The sequence below is a fragment of the Rhinichthys klamathensis genome, unplaced genomic scaffold (assembly GCF_029890125.1).
Source record: "Rhinichthys klamathensis goyatoka isolate OS25496 unplaced genomic scaffold, OSU_Roscu_1.1 h1tg000048l_1, whole genome shotgun sequence".
Taxonomy (NCBI): Eukaryota; Metazoa; Chordata; class Actinopteri; order Cypriniformes; family Leuciscidae; genus Rhinichthys; species Rhinichthys klamathensis.
Window position 1 is genome coordinate 1,958,161 of NW_026606594.1, and position 20,787 is coordinate 1,978,947.

Here is a 20,787-nt window from a genome sequence, read left to right on the forward strand (position 1 = left end):
CTGCCATTTTACTCTTTGCTTTTGGCTATACCCTGCCCCAAAAATAAAAGCATTATGCGTGAACTTTTCTTCAAATTTTGAAAACACTTGACTCAATAAAACAATAAGTGATTTAAGTCTTACACATTCTAAAAAACAATGAAAAACGTTTTCCCTTAAACCACAAAACACACACTTATCATTAACACTTGTATTAATAACAGAAATGAATGCATTAACTGCCACAGAACCGTGTAAAATTCTCCATTGTAAATCTCCAGATTTCTTAATCAATGGTGGTTTATAAAACACTCTCCAAAATGGTTTCGTTTTCTCACCCATCCCAAGCTTCTCCTTCCAGACTGTATCAACTCTCCCATTTAAAGCAACTCTATTAAAAACTTTCACACAACACTGATATAGAACTTTCCCCTCTACTATATCCAAGTCCAAGTCTTGCAGCTCGTGAAGGTCTAGCAAAGGACCTGACATATCCTTCAAGTCAGGAGTAATTCAAATTTTCGGAACAGGATCATTTTTATCAGGAACCTCCAAACCCTTTCCAAAATCCTTAAGTAGTGTGATTTCCTCATCCGTGAGCTTCTTCCTCCACTTTTCTACTATTGTTCCTGTGTGGCGAATTGACCTTTGCCCCAGCATCAGAGCTACTGCTGCAACATCGCTTAAAGGGATACTCCACTTTTTTTGGAAATAGGCTCATTTTACAACTCTGTAGTTACATCGTGCACTAAGACCGACGAAAAATGTAAAGTTGCGATTTTCTAGGCTGATATGGCTAGGAACTATACTCTCATTCCTGCGTAATAATCAAGAAACTTTACTGCCGTACCATGAGTGCAGCAGGCATAATGATATGAGGCAGCGCCTGAAAATAGGCTACCTTCCGTCAACACAACGGAACTATTTTCAGGCGCTGCGTCATATCATTACGCCTGCTGCTCTCATGGTACGGCAGTAAAGGTTCTTGATTATTACGCAGGAATGAGAGTATAGTTCGTAGCCATATCAGCCTAGAAAATCGCAACTTTACATTTTCCGTCGGTCTTAGTGCACGATGTAACTACAGAAGAGTCAAGTTTAAAATAGGAAAAATATCAAAACTCTTTGGTCATTTTTTTTTTTTGAGAAATGCTAATGGTCTTGTCCACTTCAATGATGTATGCTAAGCTATGCTAAAAGTGGTACCGCCAGAACCGGAGATCGGCTGAATGGATTCAAAAACGGTAAAACTCAACAGTTTAAATCTGGGGGAGTTGTAAAATGAGCCTATTTCCAAAAGAATTTGAGTATCCCTTTAAATCAGGGCCAGCCACACTGACAATTTGCCTCAGCTTTACAGTTCCAGAGGCACACAACTTCTGAGTGGGGCCTGGTACCTCATCTGTTACATCTAGACGAGCCCCTTTGACTAGATGCTAATCCAAAAGCCAAAATAAAGAGTCTGAATTCTCTTGAGAGTGAAGAGTCCCCACATTTTAAAAAGTCCACAATAAAAAGAAGATATGTCATTCAGGTTCAACTTCCTGTAATCCATAAAAAGGAGATAAACAACAAGTCCAAGTCCCAAGTCCAAGTCCCTCCACCCTTTGTAGAATGACCTTTGTCAAGTTCCTCCACACCCGATCATCAGGGCCTATTAAAAATATCTGAATGAATTGTAAACAAAATGTTGCCATTCTGCTTGGCAAATGGACCAAACCCCGTCCACCTTCATCCTTAGGTAGAAACAATACACTTTGTGGAATCCAGTGCAATCGATCCCAAAAAAGTCCACGAAAATTATTTGCAGCTGAGATAATAACCCTATGGGTGGATCCACATAGAACAGTTTATGCCAGAGTATTGAAGCTACCAAATTGTTCACTATCAACAATCTTCCCCTAAAAGATAATTGTGAAGGAATCCACTTCCATTTAGCCAGTCTACCTACCATCTTCTCTACTACCCCATCCCAATTTTTTTGTTGCGTAATTGTATCTCTAAGATAAACTCCCAAATATTTGAGACCTCCCTTTTTTCAGGTTATTCTATCAAAACTGGTAGGCCTTGCTCCCATTTTCCTAAAGCCAGTGCCCCGCTCTTTTACCAGTTTACTTTAGCAGTTGAGATAACTCCAAAGTCTTTTATAATACCCTCCATTTGGTTAATATCTCACTGCCCATTAACCATGACATCATCAGCATAAGCTGAAACATTAAATATATCACCATGGTGCAAAGAAAAACCTTCAATTTTTGATCGTAATTTATTCAACAAAGGCTCAATAGCCAAAGAATCTAACATTCCTGATATTGCACAACCCTGTCTAATGCCCCTAAAAACATTAAAAGGGGCACTCAAACCACCATTGATTTTCAAAACACTTTCAACGTCCTGGTACATAACTTTGATCATATTAATAAACTCTGATCCAAGATCAAAAGCATTTAAAGTTTTCCAAAGATATCTGTGCTCGACTCTGTCAAATGCCTTTTCTTGATCTATAGAAACGAGACCCAAATCAACACTAGAAAGATTGCAAATATTTAAAATATCCCGTATAAGGCAAACATTCTCTAAAATAGATCTTCTGGGAACACAATAAGTCTGGTCAATATGGATGACATCACCTTTTTCAGCCTATTAGCCAGAATATTTTGAGGTCAGAGCATAGGAGGCTCACTGGTCTCCAGTTCTTTATATCTTGTAGATTACCTTTTTTAGGTAGCAAGGTAATCACCGCTCTTCTGCAGCTTAGAGGCAACAACCCCTCAGTTAAGCTCTCATTGAGAACAGCCAACAGGTCATTACCTAAAACTGCCCAAAACTCTCTGTAAAACTCCACAGGGATTCCATCCATGCCAGGGGCTTTACCCCCCTCCATCTCTTTCAGAGCAATGAACAGCTCCTGCTCACACAGCGGCCGCTTCAGCTCCGCTTTTGAGCTCTCTTAAACACTGGGTAGTCCTTCGTAGAAGTGAGCAGACAAATCATCATCCTCAACATACTCACTGCTGTACAGCCCAGTATAGAACCGTACGGCTCTCTTTCTTATTTCAGAGGGTTCTGTTAGCTCACGCCCATCTTCAGAGCACAAACAGTGAATGCAACGACTCTGACCATTCTTTCTCTCAAGACTGAAAAAGAACTTAGATGGGGCATCCATTTGTTGAACGTTTAAAAAGCTAAATCGAACCAATTCTCCTTGTGCCCTAACTCCTAATAGATCTATAAGAAAAGATTTTTGGGATTTAAGAGTCTCCAAATATCTTTGATCTTTGGTAGCATCAGGCAAATCGTCTCAGGTTACAAATGTAACCTTTGTTCCCTGAGAACAGGGAACGAGACAATACGTCATCGACGTTATGGGGAACGCCTCAGGCGTGACAGGTGTCTGAAATCACTATCAAATCACGTCAATCACATTGACCGGCGACAGCCCGTGAATCATTAGCGTGAATGATTAACGTGCGACCTGGAAGTATATAAGGGCGCCTTGCAAACATGACAAATCACCTTATCGTCTGAAGGGACTGTACGGCAGGCAAGCCCCGAGGCATGGCAGGGAGACGTATTGTCTCGTTCCCTGTTCTCAGGGAACAAAGGTTACATTTGTAACCTGAGACGTTCCTTTTCGAAGGGAACTCAACAATACGTCATCGACGTTATGGGGAACGATATACCCACGCCGCCATGCTGAGGGGAGTGCATGCCCTCAGGCAGTGACAACTGTCCGAACCAGCAAATTCAAATGAAATGCTAGAACCACTCACCCTCAGGCAGGGGCGGATCTACCGGGGTGGCATAGGGTGGCAAATGCCACCCTAAAAGAAAGCCTTGCCACCCCTGCTGCCACCCCAGTTGGCGGGAACGAATTAAAAGTTATGGCCAATTTGACAATTTACGAACGCGAATCTCCAATGTCCGACTGCATTGAATTCGCTCCGTGCATAATATGACGACCGTTGACGTTCGTACTTTATTGTGTGGGCAAATACTTCCGGTGATCTGACCGCGAGAGCGGGAGACAGCGAGAGCAAGAGACAACAGCGACCGAGTTCCATTACCAGAGAGATAAGTTTTCAACCCGACCAAATTTTTAAATGCATATATCATTTTCAGTGTATTTCACCTGTGCGTTTCTATGCTTTATATTACTGCATTTATTTTGTGCAAGTGAGATGAGTAAAGAACATCTGTTTCATATATCATTATCTGTCTGGTGTTTATAAGCAGTAGCCTACAGTATTTTACTACGTGTAAAATATACACAAACTTAGCTATATTAAGTTGTTTGTGTACAGTTAAAAATATAAATGTAAAATATGTGATAATAATATTGATCGAGCAATTGATGTAAGTAAGTAAAAATACATGCGCAGAATTAAGAAAATATTATTTAATATTTATGGAGATAAATTGTAGCCTATGATAAAGCAAACGTGTGAATGTTCACAGGGTATTTTATTTAATATTATAACTATTATTATATAGTAGTGTAATGTAGACAGACACTATATCACAACTAAAAAGAGTTTTGAGTTTTTTTTTTTGTTCAATTTGCACACTGAATATGGGTTGGAGCTCTTTATTTTGAACTCTCAAAGTGCACCAGATTGATGAATTTAACATTAAAAAGCACAAAATTTTCTTACGGGGGAGCATGCCCCCGAACCCCCCTAGAGGGACAGAGGTGCACTCTGCACTCACCACAGATTTCCATGGGAAAAACCGGTATGCAGCTTATAGCTTGTTTTAGGATTCATCACTGTGGAGTATAGTTCAACTGTGTATAGTTCAACTTTTAGTATAGTTCAACCCCCCCCCCCCACACACACACACACACAAAACAGATACAAATAATGCCCTTTTGTAGTGTGTTACACATACGATTTCTCATCAAACTGTGTTAACTGTGATTAAATTCAGTATATATACGTCTGCCATGTTGCCACCCCTCAAAAATTCCTGCCCCCCTCTTGCCACCCCATAAATATTTTCCTAGATCCGCCCCTGCCCTCAGGTCACACTGGGCTGTCAGTGACAGCATTCCCTACGGTCATAGCCCAAGCTATAAGCCTAACAGGAAAACCTCCATAAACATAGTTAAATGAAAGCCTACCTGGGCCTGCTGAAAGGCCTAGGACCACAACTTCAATTAGAAGGGGCCCCTTCTAGGGAATGTGGCTAGGGAATCCGAAGGAACCCCCGCCAGTCACTATTCAGGGGAACGTACTCACCCCGATATGCCACCAGGACGGCCTGACCTGGCGTCAGATACATAGACACTTAGTCTGGCCACTTCCTGTCTGTCCGAAGACAGAGCCTCTGGAAAAAAGCCTTAAGTAAGGCATCCAACCCGAGGGACTGCGACGCTGGCAGTGAACCACTCGGCCCGGATCTCAGAGACGGGATATCCCGGAGAGTATGACTCAGCATAGTGCTTTATGACCCTTGCTAGCGAGGGGAGTTTCTCTACTCGATCCATGGATCAACCCAGTGTTTGCAAACACTGAGGAGGCCTGTGAAGGCCTAATGGCTGATCTAACCGGGAGGCCTCACGAGAGGCCTACGACCGTCTGACCAGACTCAGGAAGCCGCATGCTCATAGAGACCCTCAGTGAGGGGAGCACAAGGTCTGCCTGGTAGGCAAACCAGGCTGTAGGCAGGAAAGGTTCCAGGAGGGAACAAATAGCAGAGAATAAACAATTTAGCAAGCCAGGGCGCAAGCTCGCCCTCAGCAGCTGCCTATTAAGGCTAGCTGAAACTGATAGCAAGAGGCCACTAGCTTCATAAACCCAGCACCATTAGAGAAACATTACAGGGAGGCCCGGAGAGGCCTACTACCTGATAACCCCAGTATGTGGGGTGCTCCACCTTCAGGGAGGCCCAGAGTGGCCTACTACCTGATAACCACAGTATGTGGGGAGCTCACCTTCAGGGAGGCCTGGTGAGGCCTGCTACCTTACAACCACAGTATGTGGGGAGCTCACCTTCAGGGAGGCCTGGTGAGGCCTGCTACCTTACAACCACAGTATGTGGGGAGCTCACCTTCAGGGAGGCCTGGTGAGGCCTACTACCTGATTGCTACAGTCTATGGGAACTCACCTTCAGGGAGGCCTGGTAAGGCCTACTACCTGATAGCAACAGTATGTGGTCACCCACAGGGAGGCCTAGAGAGGCCTACTACCTGATAACCACAGTATGTGGGAACTCACCTTCAGGGAGGCCCGGTGAGGCCTGCTACCCTACAACCACAGTATGTGGGGAGCTCACCTTCAGGGAGGCCCGGTGAGGCCTGCTACCTTACAACCACAGTATGTGGGGAGCTCACCTTCAGGGAGGCCTGGTGAGGCCTGCTACCTTACAACCACAGTATGTGGGGAGCTCACCTTCAGGGAGGCCTGGTGAGGCCTACTACCTGATTGCTACAGTCTGTGGGAACTCACCTTCAGGGAGGCCTGGTAAGGCCTACTACCTGATAGCAACAGTATGTGGTCACCTACAGGGAGGCCTAGAGAGGCCTACTACCTGATAGCGATAGTACGTGGGGAACTCACCCTCAGGGAGGCCTGGTGAGGCCTGCTACCTGATAATCACAGCATATGGGGACCCGTTTTCAGGGAGGCCTAGTGAGGCCTACTACCTGACAGCCATAATATCTGGGAGCTTTTTTCTGCTACCCGATAGTAAGCCAGGCTAGCTGTCCAGTTGCCCGTCCTTGGGCTTGTCTCTTCAGGGAGGCCTGGTGAGGCCTACTACCTGATAACCATCTTAAGTGGGAATTCACCTTCAGGGAGGCCTGAGGGGCCTACCACCTGATAGCAACTGGTAGCTGAGTCCGGGTGACAGTTCCAAGGTGGCCTGCTAAGGCCAGCCAGCTGGGGACTCGCCTATCAGGGAGGCCTGGTTGGGCCTACTAGCTGACAGCAAGTCAATTCTGCTACAAAGGAACACTGTTGGGAACCATACCACACCAATGGAACTATTGGGCCCACCCACAGGAGGCCTAGTACGGCTAGCTACCTGTAGCAGCTATAAAGTATGTCCCACAATGTTGGGACTCACCTCAGAGGAAGCCTGTTTAAGGCCTACTACCCACCGGTGAGTCAACTGCCCGAACCACCAAAGCCAACCATTTCTCTCGAGAAGTGGCCTACAGCGCCCTATTGGGGGCTGCCCATACAAGGAGGCCTGCTGAGGCCTACTACCTGATGGCGCAGCCTTCGTGGCAGATAAGCTGTTTACACAGCGCCTACAGCATCCTGGTGCCTAATCACATTGCCCATGGCAGTGTACTCAGCATAGAGAGCTAATACCCTTAGAACAAGGGGAGTACAACATACGTCACTCTGCCTCAGTGGAGGCCCCAGTTAGTCAGGGGCCTACCATCTATGCATGGGCGTCAGCACAGGGCAATGCTCTGGCTTCAGGGGAGCGAACTTCGACCAAAGAAGAAGTGAAGGCTTACTTCATACTCGACCCGAGCCATAGTAGTGCGAGGTAGGATAAAAACAGAACTGGGAGTGAAGTGCTCAGACCTACCCTGGATCACAGGGGAATACTCACACCTCACCCTGAGTTTACCAGGGTGCGGGCCTGCCAGCGGCTCTAGGGGTAACAGAAAAACATCTGTGCCCAACCTAGGGGAGTGGGGCTTGAATGAAAGCCAACCACCTACAACCCACAGCCTGAGCAGTAGCTCAGCAAGGTATTAGTGAAGCCCACACTGGCGGCCTAAATCCGTAGGCCAGTTCTGCACGGCAGGGTCGGGCAGGAGACTCAGTCTTCTTTGTGAAGCGAAAGACGGCCTAACCCTGCTCAAAAGGACTTATATACCACGGAGGCCTAACTGAGGCCTACCATGTCCTTATAAACCATCCTCTGCACCACGCTGCATAACTCTAGTCACCCCAGAATGCAGAGAAGGGGGCGGGCCTTGGCCTAACGTCTCCCATGGGAGGAGGCTGATTATACAGGGATGCCAAAAACCTACATTCACAAAGTGAAGGGTCAGAGGAAGAAATGCAAATTTTAGCAGAATGCCTCTAATATCCCTGGCACAGCCTAGGCCAGCTACAGAGGCGGCCCTGGTGAGGGCCAACCTGTAAGCATAGATCTATCTGAGGGCTCAGAGGAGCCACAGCCTACTAAAGAATATAGTCTGTATTATTCCATACAAAGGGCTGCAGAACGCTCAACCTAATGAAAACTCAACAGAGCTCAAGGGGCGAAATACTCAGAAAAGTCAAAACGGTCCCATGGGCCGGACATAAGATCTATCTGAAGCTCTAGCGTCAGTCAACACTCTAAGTAAAACATTCTATCAGAGAGAGACCAACTACTCAACCCTGAGGTGGCTAATAGCCCGAAGGCTAACATAGTTATCGTTCTGGCCACCTAACGGGGAACTTCAGGGCCCTGATAATCCAAAAAAGTTCTCTTACCTTATTACCTTGACATGGCCCCATAACTCTATACAGGGAACGAGGTCTGTAAAGAGAAACATATTATTTTTTAATCACAAAAAATACTCTTTGAAAGACCAGCAGCTCACCTGCGGCGTGCGAAGTGAAGACTCACCAGACAGTTCTTCATGAACATGGGGTCTACCACCTTTACATACCTGAAAGAGGCACTCTCACTAACCAAGCCGAGGCGGGCCATCAGAACATTGTTCTAACCATGAGCCCAGCCTCAGGCCTGATGTAAGAAGCGCCTGGGGAGTCGGGGAAGAGAGGAAAGGGCTAAGATATAATCACGCCCTCAGGGAAGATGATCCATGACCAACGCAACGTGCGTTTGTGCCGGATCACCTCCCTCAGATCCCTCTTCTTGCGGGAGTCGCGCCTCCTCTGTGACCTACTACTCCACGGAGGAGGCGCACGAGAGGTGACACTGGCTCTCTGGCCTTATCTAAGGTCCTCGGACCATGATAGGCCAGGCCCTCCCATCTGTCTGGGCGTGGACACGGATCTCAGCGGTATGTATGTCCTGGATACAGCTGAGCGCGCCTTCGACTCTCTGAACTTTCCAACCACCGCCAACACGGAGGTGCCGAAAAGCTCAGAGGGCGAAACCAGCGAATCGAGGAGAAAGCCTTTCTCTTTCTTCCCGATGTCGGCCAGGTTCAACCACAAATGTCTCTCCGTGGCCAGTATCGTCGCCATCCCGGAGAGCTATATATATATATATATATACACACATTTTTTCATTTGCGGCGCAGCTCAGTAACCGCCTCAGGGGCCCCACCCCCTGGTCGAGATCCCCCAGCAGATTGGCCTGGTGTACCTGCAACACCGCCATGATGTGCAGGCTAGCACCGGCCTGACCCGCTGACGTGTATGCTCTGCCATTCAACTGGCAGGGTTTGAGCTCTCAGTGTCGATTGTTTTCCCATCGACGCATACCCACGCTCTCCTATCCTCTCAACATCAGCGAGACTAGCCTGCTGATGTTGGTGGATACAGGCAGAGTATGGGTTCTTCCATGTCCTCTCGATCTCAGTATGAGATCGGGAAGAAATGAAAGGCTCACCTGAGCTGGTGGTTCTATGACCGGGGAAAAACCGCTTTCATCGCGAGCGATTTCTCCCCCAACGAGCAGCCACGGCAGCTGCAGCCTGTCCGCGGCGCGTTCTATAATACCACCAGCTCAGCATACACGGGGCAGGGTAGCTGAGAAGATACAGGAAAATATCTTATTATTACCACCCTCATCAGCCATCTCCTGTTTGTCCGGGAGAGCGCTTGCTGCCGGACTAAGTTTTCCTTTTTTTTTTTTTAACTTCATCCAATTGCAGCTTCTCGTCAGCCGCCGCATCGTCTGAGAGGATTACACCCCTCTCAAGGCGATCGGCGAGCTTCATCTGTGACATCCAGACGCTGAACCCTCTTCTCTTGAGAAGAGGGACCGGCGCGATCACAATTTGTACAGGCAGTTCCCTCGAGAACTGCCTGTGCGCGTCTCCCTTCCCAGACAGAAAAATGCACAGTTCGCGTGTGTCACCCGGCTTCAGATATCTTGAGCACGGGTCTGCACACTTCTGAAAGCATTTCATAATTACCTGATTTTCAAAGCAGTTACAGACAAAACAGTCCCTGAAGACGATGAGATGATTTGTCATGTTTGCAAGGCGCCCTTATATACTTCCAGGTCGCACGTTAATCATTCACGCTAATGATTCACGGGCTGTCGCCGGTCAATGTGATTGACGTGATTTGATAGTGATTTCAGACACCTGTCACGCCATAGGCGTTCCCCTTCGAAAGGGAACCTGCAATTCAACTATTTCAGTTTCTAACTTTTTCATAGATCGTGTTATGTCCCTGGTAACATTGTATTGTTGACAAAGCATCATTATTTTAACCTTCCCAACATCCCACCACTGACACAGATCTTCAAACTCGTCTTTTCTCATCTTAAAATTGTCCCAAAAAAACATCTCTAAAATTCTTATAATTTAGCAAAGACGTGTTGAAATGCCAATATGCACTTGTGGCCATTATATTTGCTATAAATACTTGACATGTAACTAGACAGTGATCTGAAAAACCTACTGGAGCAATTACACATTTTTTTTTTTACAATATTAAGATGATGCTTATAACAATAAAACCTATCAATTAATAAAACCTATCAACCTAACATTTCCCCTTGCATGTGCCCATGTATATTGTCTGACATCATTATCAACCCCCCGCCATATGTCACATAAACCGTGGGTCTCAACCAGCTTGCATATCACACGAATTGAAGCAGCATGTGGTTCTACGTGATTTCGATCCAATACATAATTTTCTGTGCAATTAAAATCTCTCCACAAAAAACAAATAATCATCAGCATTACAATCCTGCAAAATACTATTAACATTGTTAAAAAAATAAACTCTTTCAGTCCCACTCGTTGGAGTGTATATATTCAACAAAAAATTTTTTTGAATCTTTCAAATTTTGCTTTTAACAGTATGAGTCTACCTGGTATTACATGTTTCAATTCATATGAAATAGGCAGGAAATGTTTTGCAAAAAGTACAGCCACCCCTCCTCTGGCTGAACTCATATGAGAAAGCACTACTTCCCCATCCCACTCCTTTTTCCAATCGGTTTCATTTAGACTATCACTGTGCGTTTCTGGAACCATCATAACATCCAAGCTCTTTTGTCTGAAGCAAAATGACTTATGCCGTTTCAAAACCATCCTCAGTTTTTGTTTTAGTTTCGATTTAGACACTTCAACCTGAACATTTCTTGAACAGTGAAATGCTCCTCACTGTCACCCCTCATCGTCGTTGTAACTGAATCTATGAATAATTTACGATCAGGGAAATATTCCTCAACCTGCACGTTTTTCATATTCTTTGTTTTCTGAAGGAATGATCTTATTTTTCCAAATGTGTACACACCTTGGTCTATATTTGCTAACTGTTGCCTCAACATCAGACTCCTCAACTGTGCTGCAATCAGTAGGCCTATCATCATTTTTATTAGCTGAATCAGCTCACCAGTGCTCTTATGCTTTGGGATTTCTTTACTCTTTTCCTTTTAGTAGAGGGAATTTTAAAAAGTGCTTCATCCCTCGCCATCTCACTGTCCAGACTCTCTTAAGCCTCAATAGATTCTGCAACAGCAGATGCATTCTCCTGTGATTCATCAGTTTCATTTTCTACATTGCCTGCACCTGTCATTGTGCCACGAAAGTGTTCCCCTACACTCCCCACAGCTTCCTCCTCCTCAGCAGTCTCACTTCTCCTACTTTCCACATGCATGCCTTCCTCAGCAGAAGCAGCATTGGTCCCAGCTTCAGAAATCCCACCCATCCTTTCATTATCTACAGTTTCAGCATCATTAACTTTCTCAGTACATGCACCTCTAACGTGTCCCTCTTTTCCACATCGGAAACACTTCATAATATCAGAGGTAACAAAAACCACATAAATCAAAACCATCAACCCTAAATTTGAAAGCCACATTCAATTCATCTGCATCTTTCTTCAAAACCATACAAACCTGACGTCTAAAACAAACGACATGCTTGAGTAGCGGTGATTTACAGCCAAACGGGATCTTTTTCATTTGGGACACTACTTTACCATGCCTTGAAGGCTCTGCTAGCAAGAGTTCATCTTTAATGAACTGGGGAATGTTGGACAGAATACGTTTTTTCGCCGGTTGAAGCAGCGGCATTACTGGAGTGAAGGTATCCTGTATAACAACGCCATTCTGAACAACACTATTAACTTTTTCAATAGTGTCCAGAAAGACAACAACAGCGCTGTTCATGCAAGAAGCTGATAATATGCTATCGCAACCAACAACTTCTCCTACAGCTAAAACACATTATTCACAGGCGCAAGTTTGATACCGTGTCTTCGCGACAACCGGTCCAAACTCACTCTTTCCGAAGACGCCATTGCCACCCAGCTAACACCGGATAGCGGCGAAATTCTTCCCACCCAAAAAGCTACCTAGATATTTTCCAGATATGCCCATCATGTCATATAGATTTACTGATTAACCAAGATTTAGACAGAATTGATTGGCATATTTTCTATATTGATGTTGCTAATAATACCACAGGTTTACTATAGTAGATAGTGGACAAAAGCAAACACAGTAATTACATTTATAACCCGTCCAAGATATGTGAACACGTGTGCATTAGACACATAAGTCTACAGGTCAGGCGTGTGTTTGTGCTGCGATATAAAGCGTATATATGTGCAGCTGTTACATCTGTAAATGAAGCATTAAATCTGCTCTGCAGAAAACATGACCTGATTGTGCTTTCAACAACTAAGAGCAACAATAAACCACAACGTCAAAAATAACCCAGAAAGAAGCTCTGAAACTGACAGCATCTCAGTCATAAAGAAATGAAATGAGAAGTTACTGATGTTTTGAAAAGTGATTATTTTGGATCTAGAAGGTGAGAAATCTGAATGTGAGTCTTACACCTCTGCAAGTGTGTTAACTCACATGTCAAAGCAAGAGGCTTTTACATTTAACACTCATTTGTTTACAGATTTACTCTCACTGGATTCAAACCTGCAGCCTGTTTGCTCATAGCCAAATCCTTTAACCACATTTCAGGATGTAGTTTCGTGTAGACGCCATATGGTGTCCAAAACAACAATGAACACTGTCTAATAATACATCAAGAGATCTGCTGTTCACTCCTGAGGGGCCTGAACTGGAAGACGGGACACAGGAAGAGCTTTACAGAAGATGACCATGTGACTAAAAACAAACAGCACAACAAAAGCTGGTGCTGATACTCCGTTCACCAACATCGACACAATACCAGACACTTGTGCTCTAACACAATTGATGCGTTTCATCAGATCTTGACCAAGCCATGACTGTAAACCGGTTTAACACAGAGAACGATTCTGAAACTTCTGATTGTGACTATTTCCGATATGAAATTAATTTCTGGCTCGAACATGTTTAGTCGCTTGCCTGATTGTGTCACTTTTACCTCAAGCTTGATGGAAGCGCGTGACATAATTACAAGATGTTGTAGCTCTAAAGATAAGAAGCGCATGTAAACCGACACGGTTGAATAATCTCACAAATGCTTGTAGCAGTCATTTTTTTCATGGACTTTTAGTTTGCTTCTCTTGGTTTTCTGTTGTCTCTGTTCCCGCTATCATTAGTTACTATGGTAATTGATGTGATCATCACAATGTAGTTTGTTATCTGTTTATATTGAAGTTCCTCATTTCCCTGCTTTGCAGAGTCGGTTATTATTTGTGTTTGAGCTTGGGCTAGACACGATGTTACGTTGCTATTGTCTCTTTGAATTACCTGTGTTTGTTTTGCTTACTAAATACTTTTGTTTTGGAAAGTCAGAATCTTCATCATCTTTGAGTGTAACACTTACATTGAGGCCTCTCTGGAATAGCGTCTGTCCCATGACGTTCGCTAGCATCCGGATCAGAGCGGCTCCCTGCGGACACACAGTAAACACACGTTCAATAAAGACTGCTTATTTACGCATGCATACAAAACAAAAATATACATCTTTGTCAGCGTTTTGAACAGCATATCTGACATGCCGTAGATTACCACAGAAAATAATTTAAAAAATGTTCAAAATGTACATGAATCCACTTATTATGGAAGTCAATGGGGCAAAATATTCTGTAGGGTTTAAACTCAGAAATGTGATATCTGAACAGGAAAGTTGTCAAAATCATAATTCTAGTGGTGTGACTGTTCAAGGAGGATGAACTTCTGGTTATGCAGAAAATGATTAACATTATTTAAAAACAGTTCAGTTATTATGGCACTGTTCAATTTCTAGCAGGTCTGGTTCATCTAAACAAGGACTCCATGACACTCGTCCTGCTGTTTTCTGCTGTTTTATGAGTCTGTATCTTTTTTGATTTTGAGTGGCTTTGACAGGCTCATTTGACAGCATCTAATTCCCATCCCTCCACAATCTGTGTGATGAGTGTCACTTCCTGTTAGCGCTGGGGACTCATGGGATGTTGTGGGATATCAGAGTCTATAGAGTGCGAGGAGGAAGTGATGAGGGACGGTCGGGTGTCAGTGTGACTGACAGAGTTCATAACCCAACAGAACCTGTGGGGAAACAGGGGGAGGGGCTTGAGGAAGAGCAAGAGCCAATCACAAACCGGCCATGAGCTGATTGACAGCTGGAGGGAGAGTAGACACAGAATCTGAAATCTTTAGGATGGAATATTCTGTCTGAACTCTGATAGAGGACAAAGATATTTCTGTCCTGCTCTTTGTGTCTTTAATGGCTTTCAGATGCTCAGATGAGAGGATATATTTGGGCGCTGGAGTTTTTTACAGTAAAGTGTGTTCCAGTGAGAAAGAGGTAATTAAATAGATGTTGTCTGGTCTGAGATGAAATGTTTATTGTGCCACTAAAGTCCCCAGAGCACACAAAAACTCTCAGTGTAACAGTTTCTGTCCTCGACTTACTAAAAAACAAGCTTTTAATTAAACTGTTTTTCTTGCGTATGTGAAGAGGCTTATAACAGCGTGACTTCATTTACAATTCACAAAGATAAACTGAGATTTCTTTAGCTGGGAGAAAAATAACAAGCAAACTGAGGTGTTTACTGGACTCAATAAAAGATAAAGTCTATTGGTGAAGTCCACGCATAAATAAATGACTGATTTAGACCAACGATACTGTTGTTTTAACAAAAGTCATTGTTCCACTTCTACTGTCTTGCCGAATAATTTTTTTTTGTAAATTCACTTCATGTTGTATTTTGAATTCAGTTCAGCTCAATATTAAAGGTTTATAATCATGTCCATCATGCAGATGAAGCCTGTAGGAGTTTATGAGAGATTCTCTTGCCTTCTTATATGCGATCCAGTCAAACACTCTGTCGATGTCTGTGGCTTCAAACACTTCCTGAGAGATCGGATGAGAACTGGCCAAACCGTCCAATAACATCACCTCATGAAGAACATCAGTCAGAAACCTCTGCTTCTCCTGTGGATGAGAGACTTTATTCATTTTTTACAGTATCAAACACATAAACATGTCTCATAAAAGCTTCTGTTTTATTTTCAAAAGTATACATAATTTTGAGCTGCTCTATAAATGATATTAGAAGATGGTTGTGAGAAAATCCAGCTCTCTATATCTCAAGACTGAAGACTTTATTCCTGCAGAAGTTTCTATAATTCATTCCGATGAACCTTCACTGTCGCCACACGAGCGCCAACACGACACACTGCTGCTTGAGCTACGATACAGTCAGTGTGTGTGTGTGTGTGTGTGTGTGTGTGTGTTGTGCAGGGATCTTGCTGTCTCTCTACTCTGATCAAATGTCTCCCTGTAGGATTCACTATAAAGAGAGGTAGAAGTTTTGGGTCAGATGAAAAAGACCCTCATCATTCACTGAGTCTCTGTCAGCAGAGAGTCACGATCTCAAATGCAGTGAGTTGTTCAGCAGCACTTTGAGGAAGATGTTATTCTGATCCAAGGTTATTTCCATTTTTTTTTAAAGAAGTCTAATTTTGAACTGCTTAAAAAATAACATAATGAGAACTTACACCACAATGAGGCAATTAAACCTTAAAAAAATGTCATGGTGTACACAAATACAACATATTATATTAGAATACCAATGGCTAATGTTCATATTAAATGTTTGAATAAACTAATAATCACTTGCTCTATTTTTGTAGATCAACTTCTACTTGCAAAAGATGTTCAGCTAAACTAAACACAGCATGAATGTAAAACCACAAACATTTCAGTAAAATGTGACACTATTTTCCTGTTACTCATTAAAAGTGGTGGTTTGCCAGTTACCGTACATTAAAATGGATGAAATATGAATCACATGAATTATATATGAAAGCATTACACTGCAGGTTCATATTCTAAACATCTTCATAATGGGTCCTCTGGCAAAATGTCTGCACTGACTGACCGAATTCAAAGCTTTTTACTTTTAATAAAACGATTTTATTATTATTATGTTCACATCTATGTTTTTATTAAATGTGAGTGACTAAGAGAAAGTCACCAAACTAGCTGTTATAAACACATCTTGTTTTGATACTCTGAATGTTTTATTACACCTTTATTCGTTTTCATTATGAATAACTCTTGCCCATTAAAGCTTTTGGCAGCTTGATTAAAAATCATGTTGAAGACATTAATCCAAGAAAGCAAGATATTTGAATCAAGGGATTTGAGCTTCAACAAACAACGTAAATAAGTCCAGAAACAAATGATCATCAAAACCCTTCATAGTTTTATGTCAAAATAATGAGGCATATTCTATTAACCCAGTGATTCCTGGTTTCATGTAATGTGTTCAAACCACAATCACAATCTCATATTCTGATGTTCTGCTAAAAGCAATTAATGAAATGACACGAGACATACAGACAATCAATACAAATCAATACAGAGAATATTTATCTGAGCACCAAACTAAGGTTGATGTGTGATTGTTGGGTGACTTTTTATCATATTTGAAGATATTATAAGTCTATCTTGAATGGCTTTCATAATTCTTTCTTTTTGAGCAGCTAATGAAGGGTGAAATTTCCTACAATAGAATTACATCTGAGGTATAATTATCTTAAGATATGCGTGTCATAAAAACTGAAACATGCTTTGCTTAATGGACTGCTGTAATAATCTATCCTTCATTTTTAACTTCAGAGAGAAGATCTTAGAGGAAGTGCGACTTTTTGAAATCAGTGTCCTAATTTCTCAGGCTATTTATATCATCACTTAAGTGGTCTTGTAGAAGAGAACAGCATGTGTTTCATGTCTTTACTTTCAGTATTTCCTGATGGACAGTCACTTTAAAGTCCAGACTAATATAAGCTTCGCAGGTCAATGTAAATACTGCATATAGACATAATTAATATATGCAAATGGCCCTTCATGTTAATTCCCAACATACATTATGGTGAATGTGAATACACAGAAACAGAGAAAGAGAAACCGACAGACAGAGAGAGAACAGCTGGTGATGTGGAGCTAATTTTATGTGAGTCACGTAGTGGGCAATATAAAATGAGTGCAATGAGAAGAGCTTCCATCTGGCCCATATGTGCTCTCAACAAGGTGTTTACGTCCAATGATACTTCATTTAGATGCTGCTTATTAACGTCTCAACATCATCACCTGAAGTTTCTCACTGAACAACCACTTTAAGGCCAGAGATCAACAGTGATGCCAGGCATTCAGGTCAGCAGCTTTGGAGCAATGCATGATGGGTAACTAAACCTCGCTGAGAGTTTCTCTAGCATGACGGATGTGAGAAAGAGGAGGAAAAGCCAACAGTCCAGTAGTTGTGAGCAGGTTAAGGGACCGTTTGTTTTAATGACCTATTAAGGACTCTTGTCAAATCCATTCACACATTTCTCAGTGCATTTGTGAGTTTTCAGTTCTGGTTTAGACTCTGAAATGTGTAATATTATCCAAATTATGGTAGGGAAAATCTTACAGTCATCCTATCAAGACCAGTGAAGTGTTTCCATCAAAACCTATCGGATGAGAAAGAAGCAATTGCTCCCTGAGATGATTTTCCCTAAATGATCTTTCTGCTTGGCTGATGCTCCATAACCAAGGTTGAGCAGAGAGGTATGAAATACTGGGACAGATGGGATGGGAAGGTTGTTATGTCAATGAAAATTAGTGTGTGAGCAGAAAGCACACAAGTATTAAACAAGGGTGCTACTGTATACTGACATATATCTTACTCAAATTAGATAAATATATTCAAATTTTAAATAAAAAACTAATCTAATAAACTTTTGTTATTAAATGTCAACAGGAGGTAAATGTATTGCTTTAGACTGCCTTCAGCACTTACTCTTAGCATATACCACTCTTAGTGCACACTATGTCAAGTCTAAGACATGTCAGGTCTTGTGATGAACACACAATAATCTTCACACTAGCTCATAATAAAACTGAACACAGTCAGTGAATCATAATGAGCAGAAGATCCAAACATATTTGATCAGAACGACTGCTAATTCACAGTAAAGAATGAGCTGACAGGGAACTTTCTCAGAAATTCCACAACGTTCTGGCAATTTTCTTTCAAAGTTATGAACAAACATTCTTCCAGTAAGGTTAATAGAACGCTTTTATGTTATCTGGTCTTTACAGTAATAATGTTCTCAAAACGTTATCGCAAAACGTTATATACTTTGTTCATGCAGTTCAAGTGCATCACAATAGCAGAGACCACGGGTCATAGATACATGATCATTGGTCATAGACACACCTAAAATATAATAATATTCAGATCCTGAATAAAAGGGCCTTCAGAAGAACTGCAAGACTGCATCATTCTTCAAAAAGAAGGGGTTTTTTAGGGGACGAAGGAGAATGTCCTGTTCGTGACTCGAGAAATTCTCATAAAAGATTAATAATGTTCAGTTGAAGAAGTCTTTGAAGGTGTTTGACTTCCTCCTGGTGTTCACAAACACTCCTGGATTTATTTATCATCCTATAATACAGGAATATCATGATATGATTGTGTGTTTGGACACACCTGGTCTGGTAAAATAGCCTCATAATTCTTGGCTGTTATACAACAATTCAGAGCATCACTGAACATATTGACTCCTGTGAGACGGTGAGCATTGTCAACTGAAGCCAGGCTTTGTCTTTCCCTGAACGTGAACCCATCCGGATGGGGGAAATGGATGTGGACGAATCATTAGACCATGAAACCTTTTTTACATTGCACTTTATTTAAAGGAGTTTGGATTTGCTCTAGTTTATGTATGCCGGCCTTAAAATTCCAGTGTTTCTTCAATGGCAGCTTTGGCACAAATTCCAGCTCTGTGAAGCTCCACAGTAAAGTAGCAGGGTTTGCGCAGACTGACACAGAGGTGTGGCACTAATGTAGTTTGTCTTTTCCCACTGAATAATTTTAGCAAATTTTAAAATAACTAGCACAAGTAACAATGTTTAAACGTGTTGTTCAGAATGCATTATGATCAGAAGCTCACCAATCTGTCTGTGGCACTGTAATGTTATTTCACAACTCTCTTCTGATAATTGATTGAACATCTGTAAGAGACTACATATAGACTAAAGTTTCATCAAAACAGCAAAATATGATGGCATAATCACCGGTTGCTGTGGCAATGCAGCAGGACTGAAAAATAGAGACATGATAATAGAGCTCAACACCATTAAAAATATGATTCTTTCTGCACATGAAGTCAAACTCAAACTGCGCTCATAATAACCATTGAAACAGTTGGAACAATTTGTTCTTTACAAGCTCATAATGAACCAGTCCATGCATGCCTCCATTTGGCCTGCTAATTCACTACTGACTGTAAGATCGAATGCACTCATTAGCTTATTGTAAAACATTGTCCTTTGAGCTACCCAAAGAGAAACTTTGGGACTAAAATACAAAATTAAATAGTATTATTTGTTTGTTTGCGTTTCAATTTTAGTAAATCCTAATTTACTCTAATTTATTTGTACTTTTTTAAAGAATTTATTTTTTGGCTTTTTCCCATTTCTATTCAGAAATGTTAAAGAGAGGACAATAAATGATAGAAGACAACTAGAATTGAGCACCATGGTTCAATCTGTTGAAGAAAAATGCATTTACTGCTAATCTACAACTTCAACAATTATAAAAGAATTTAATTAAATACCAGCTGAGGATAGTGACAATATATGACATCTCTCTCTGACATCTTCAATGAGAACAAATACTAGCTTTTTAGAGTGATGATACTGGTCATGCTGAGTGACACTGACCAGGCAGCAGTGATACAATTACATTCAGACGGTTGACTGACCCAACACTGAGAAATCACTGGACAGAGCAACTCAACCCACAGAGAGACCAAAAAAAGAGAGAATCTGTACCTGCTCAGAAATAGCCAAACAACTGATCTTTTACTTGATATGAAACAGATTAACACTAGAACTACCGGAGTTCTAACTACTATAATGGCCATAGCAGTCATTATGACCGTTCGTTCATACATTATTTGCATATAATTCCAATAAGCTATATCAAATCTAAGAATAAATGGATCTGTAATGTTAGGTAATAATAAACAGTCATTCTGACCATCACGGGAAAAGAATATGAAAATATAATAAACTGCGAGAAAACGAACTGATTTAGTAACCAATATTTGTTTTAGTGAGCAAAAATATCATGCTGTAAAATTACAATGAAAATATCATGCTGTTAAATCATAATGAAAGTATTCTCCACTAAGCGGGCTAACATGGGTTGTTTTGGGGGCAAACAGCATGCATCAATTTCACTGAGGCTTGTGGATCAGTTCTCTATCTCT

General features: G+C 42.0%; 1 protein-coding gene across 1 annotated transcript in view; it reads right to left on the bottom strand.

Moving 5' to 3' along the window:
• Positions 1-20,787, bottom strand: part of LOC130082681 (thyrotropin-releasing hormone-degrading ectoenzyme-like) — a 134,008-nt gene that overhangs the window by 43,426 nt on the left and 69,795 nt on the right. The window contains exons 6-7 of the mRNA XM_056247514.1: positions 15,320-15,457; positions 13,865-13,930 (exon numbers count right to left, since the gene is read on the bottom strand). Of these exons, the coding sequence (XP_056103489.1) occupies positions 13,865-13,930; positions 15,320-15,457 (204 nt within the window). The remainder of the gene's footprint in view (positions 1-13,864; positions 13,931-15,319; positions 15,458-20,787) is intronic.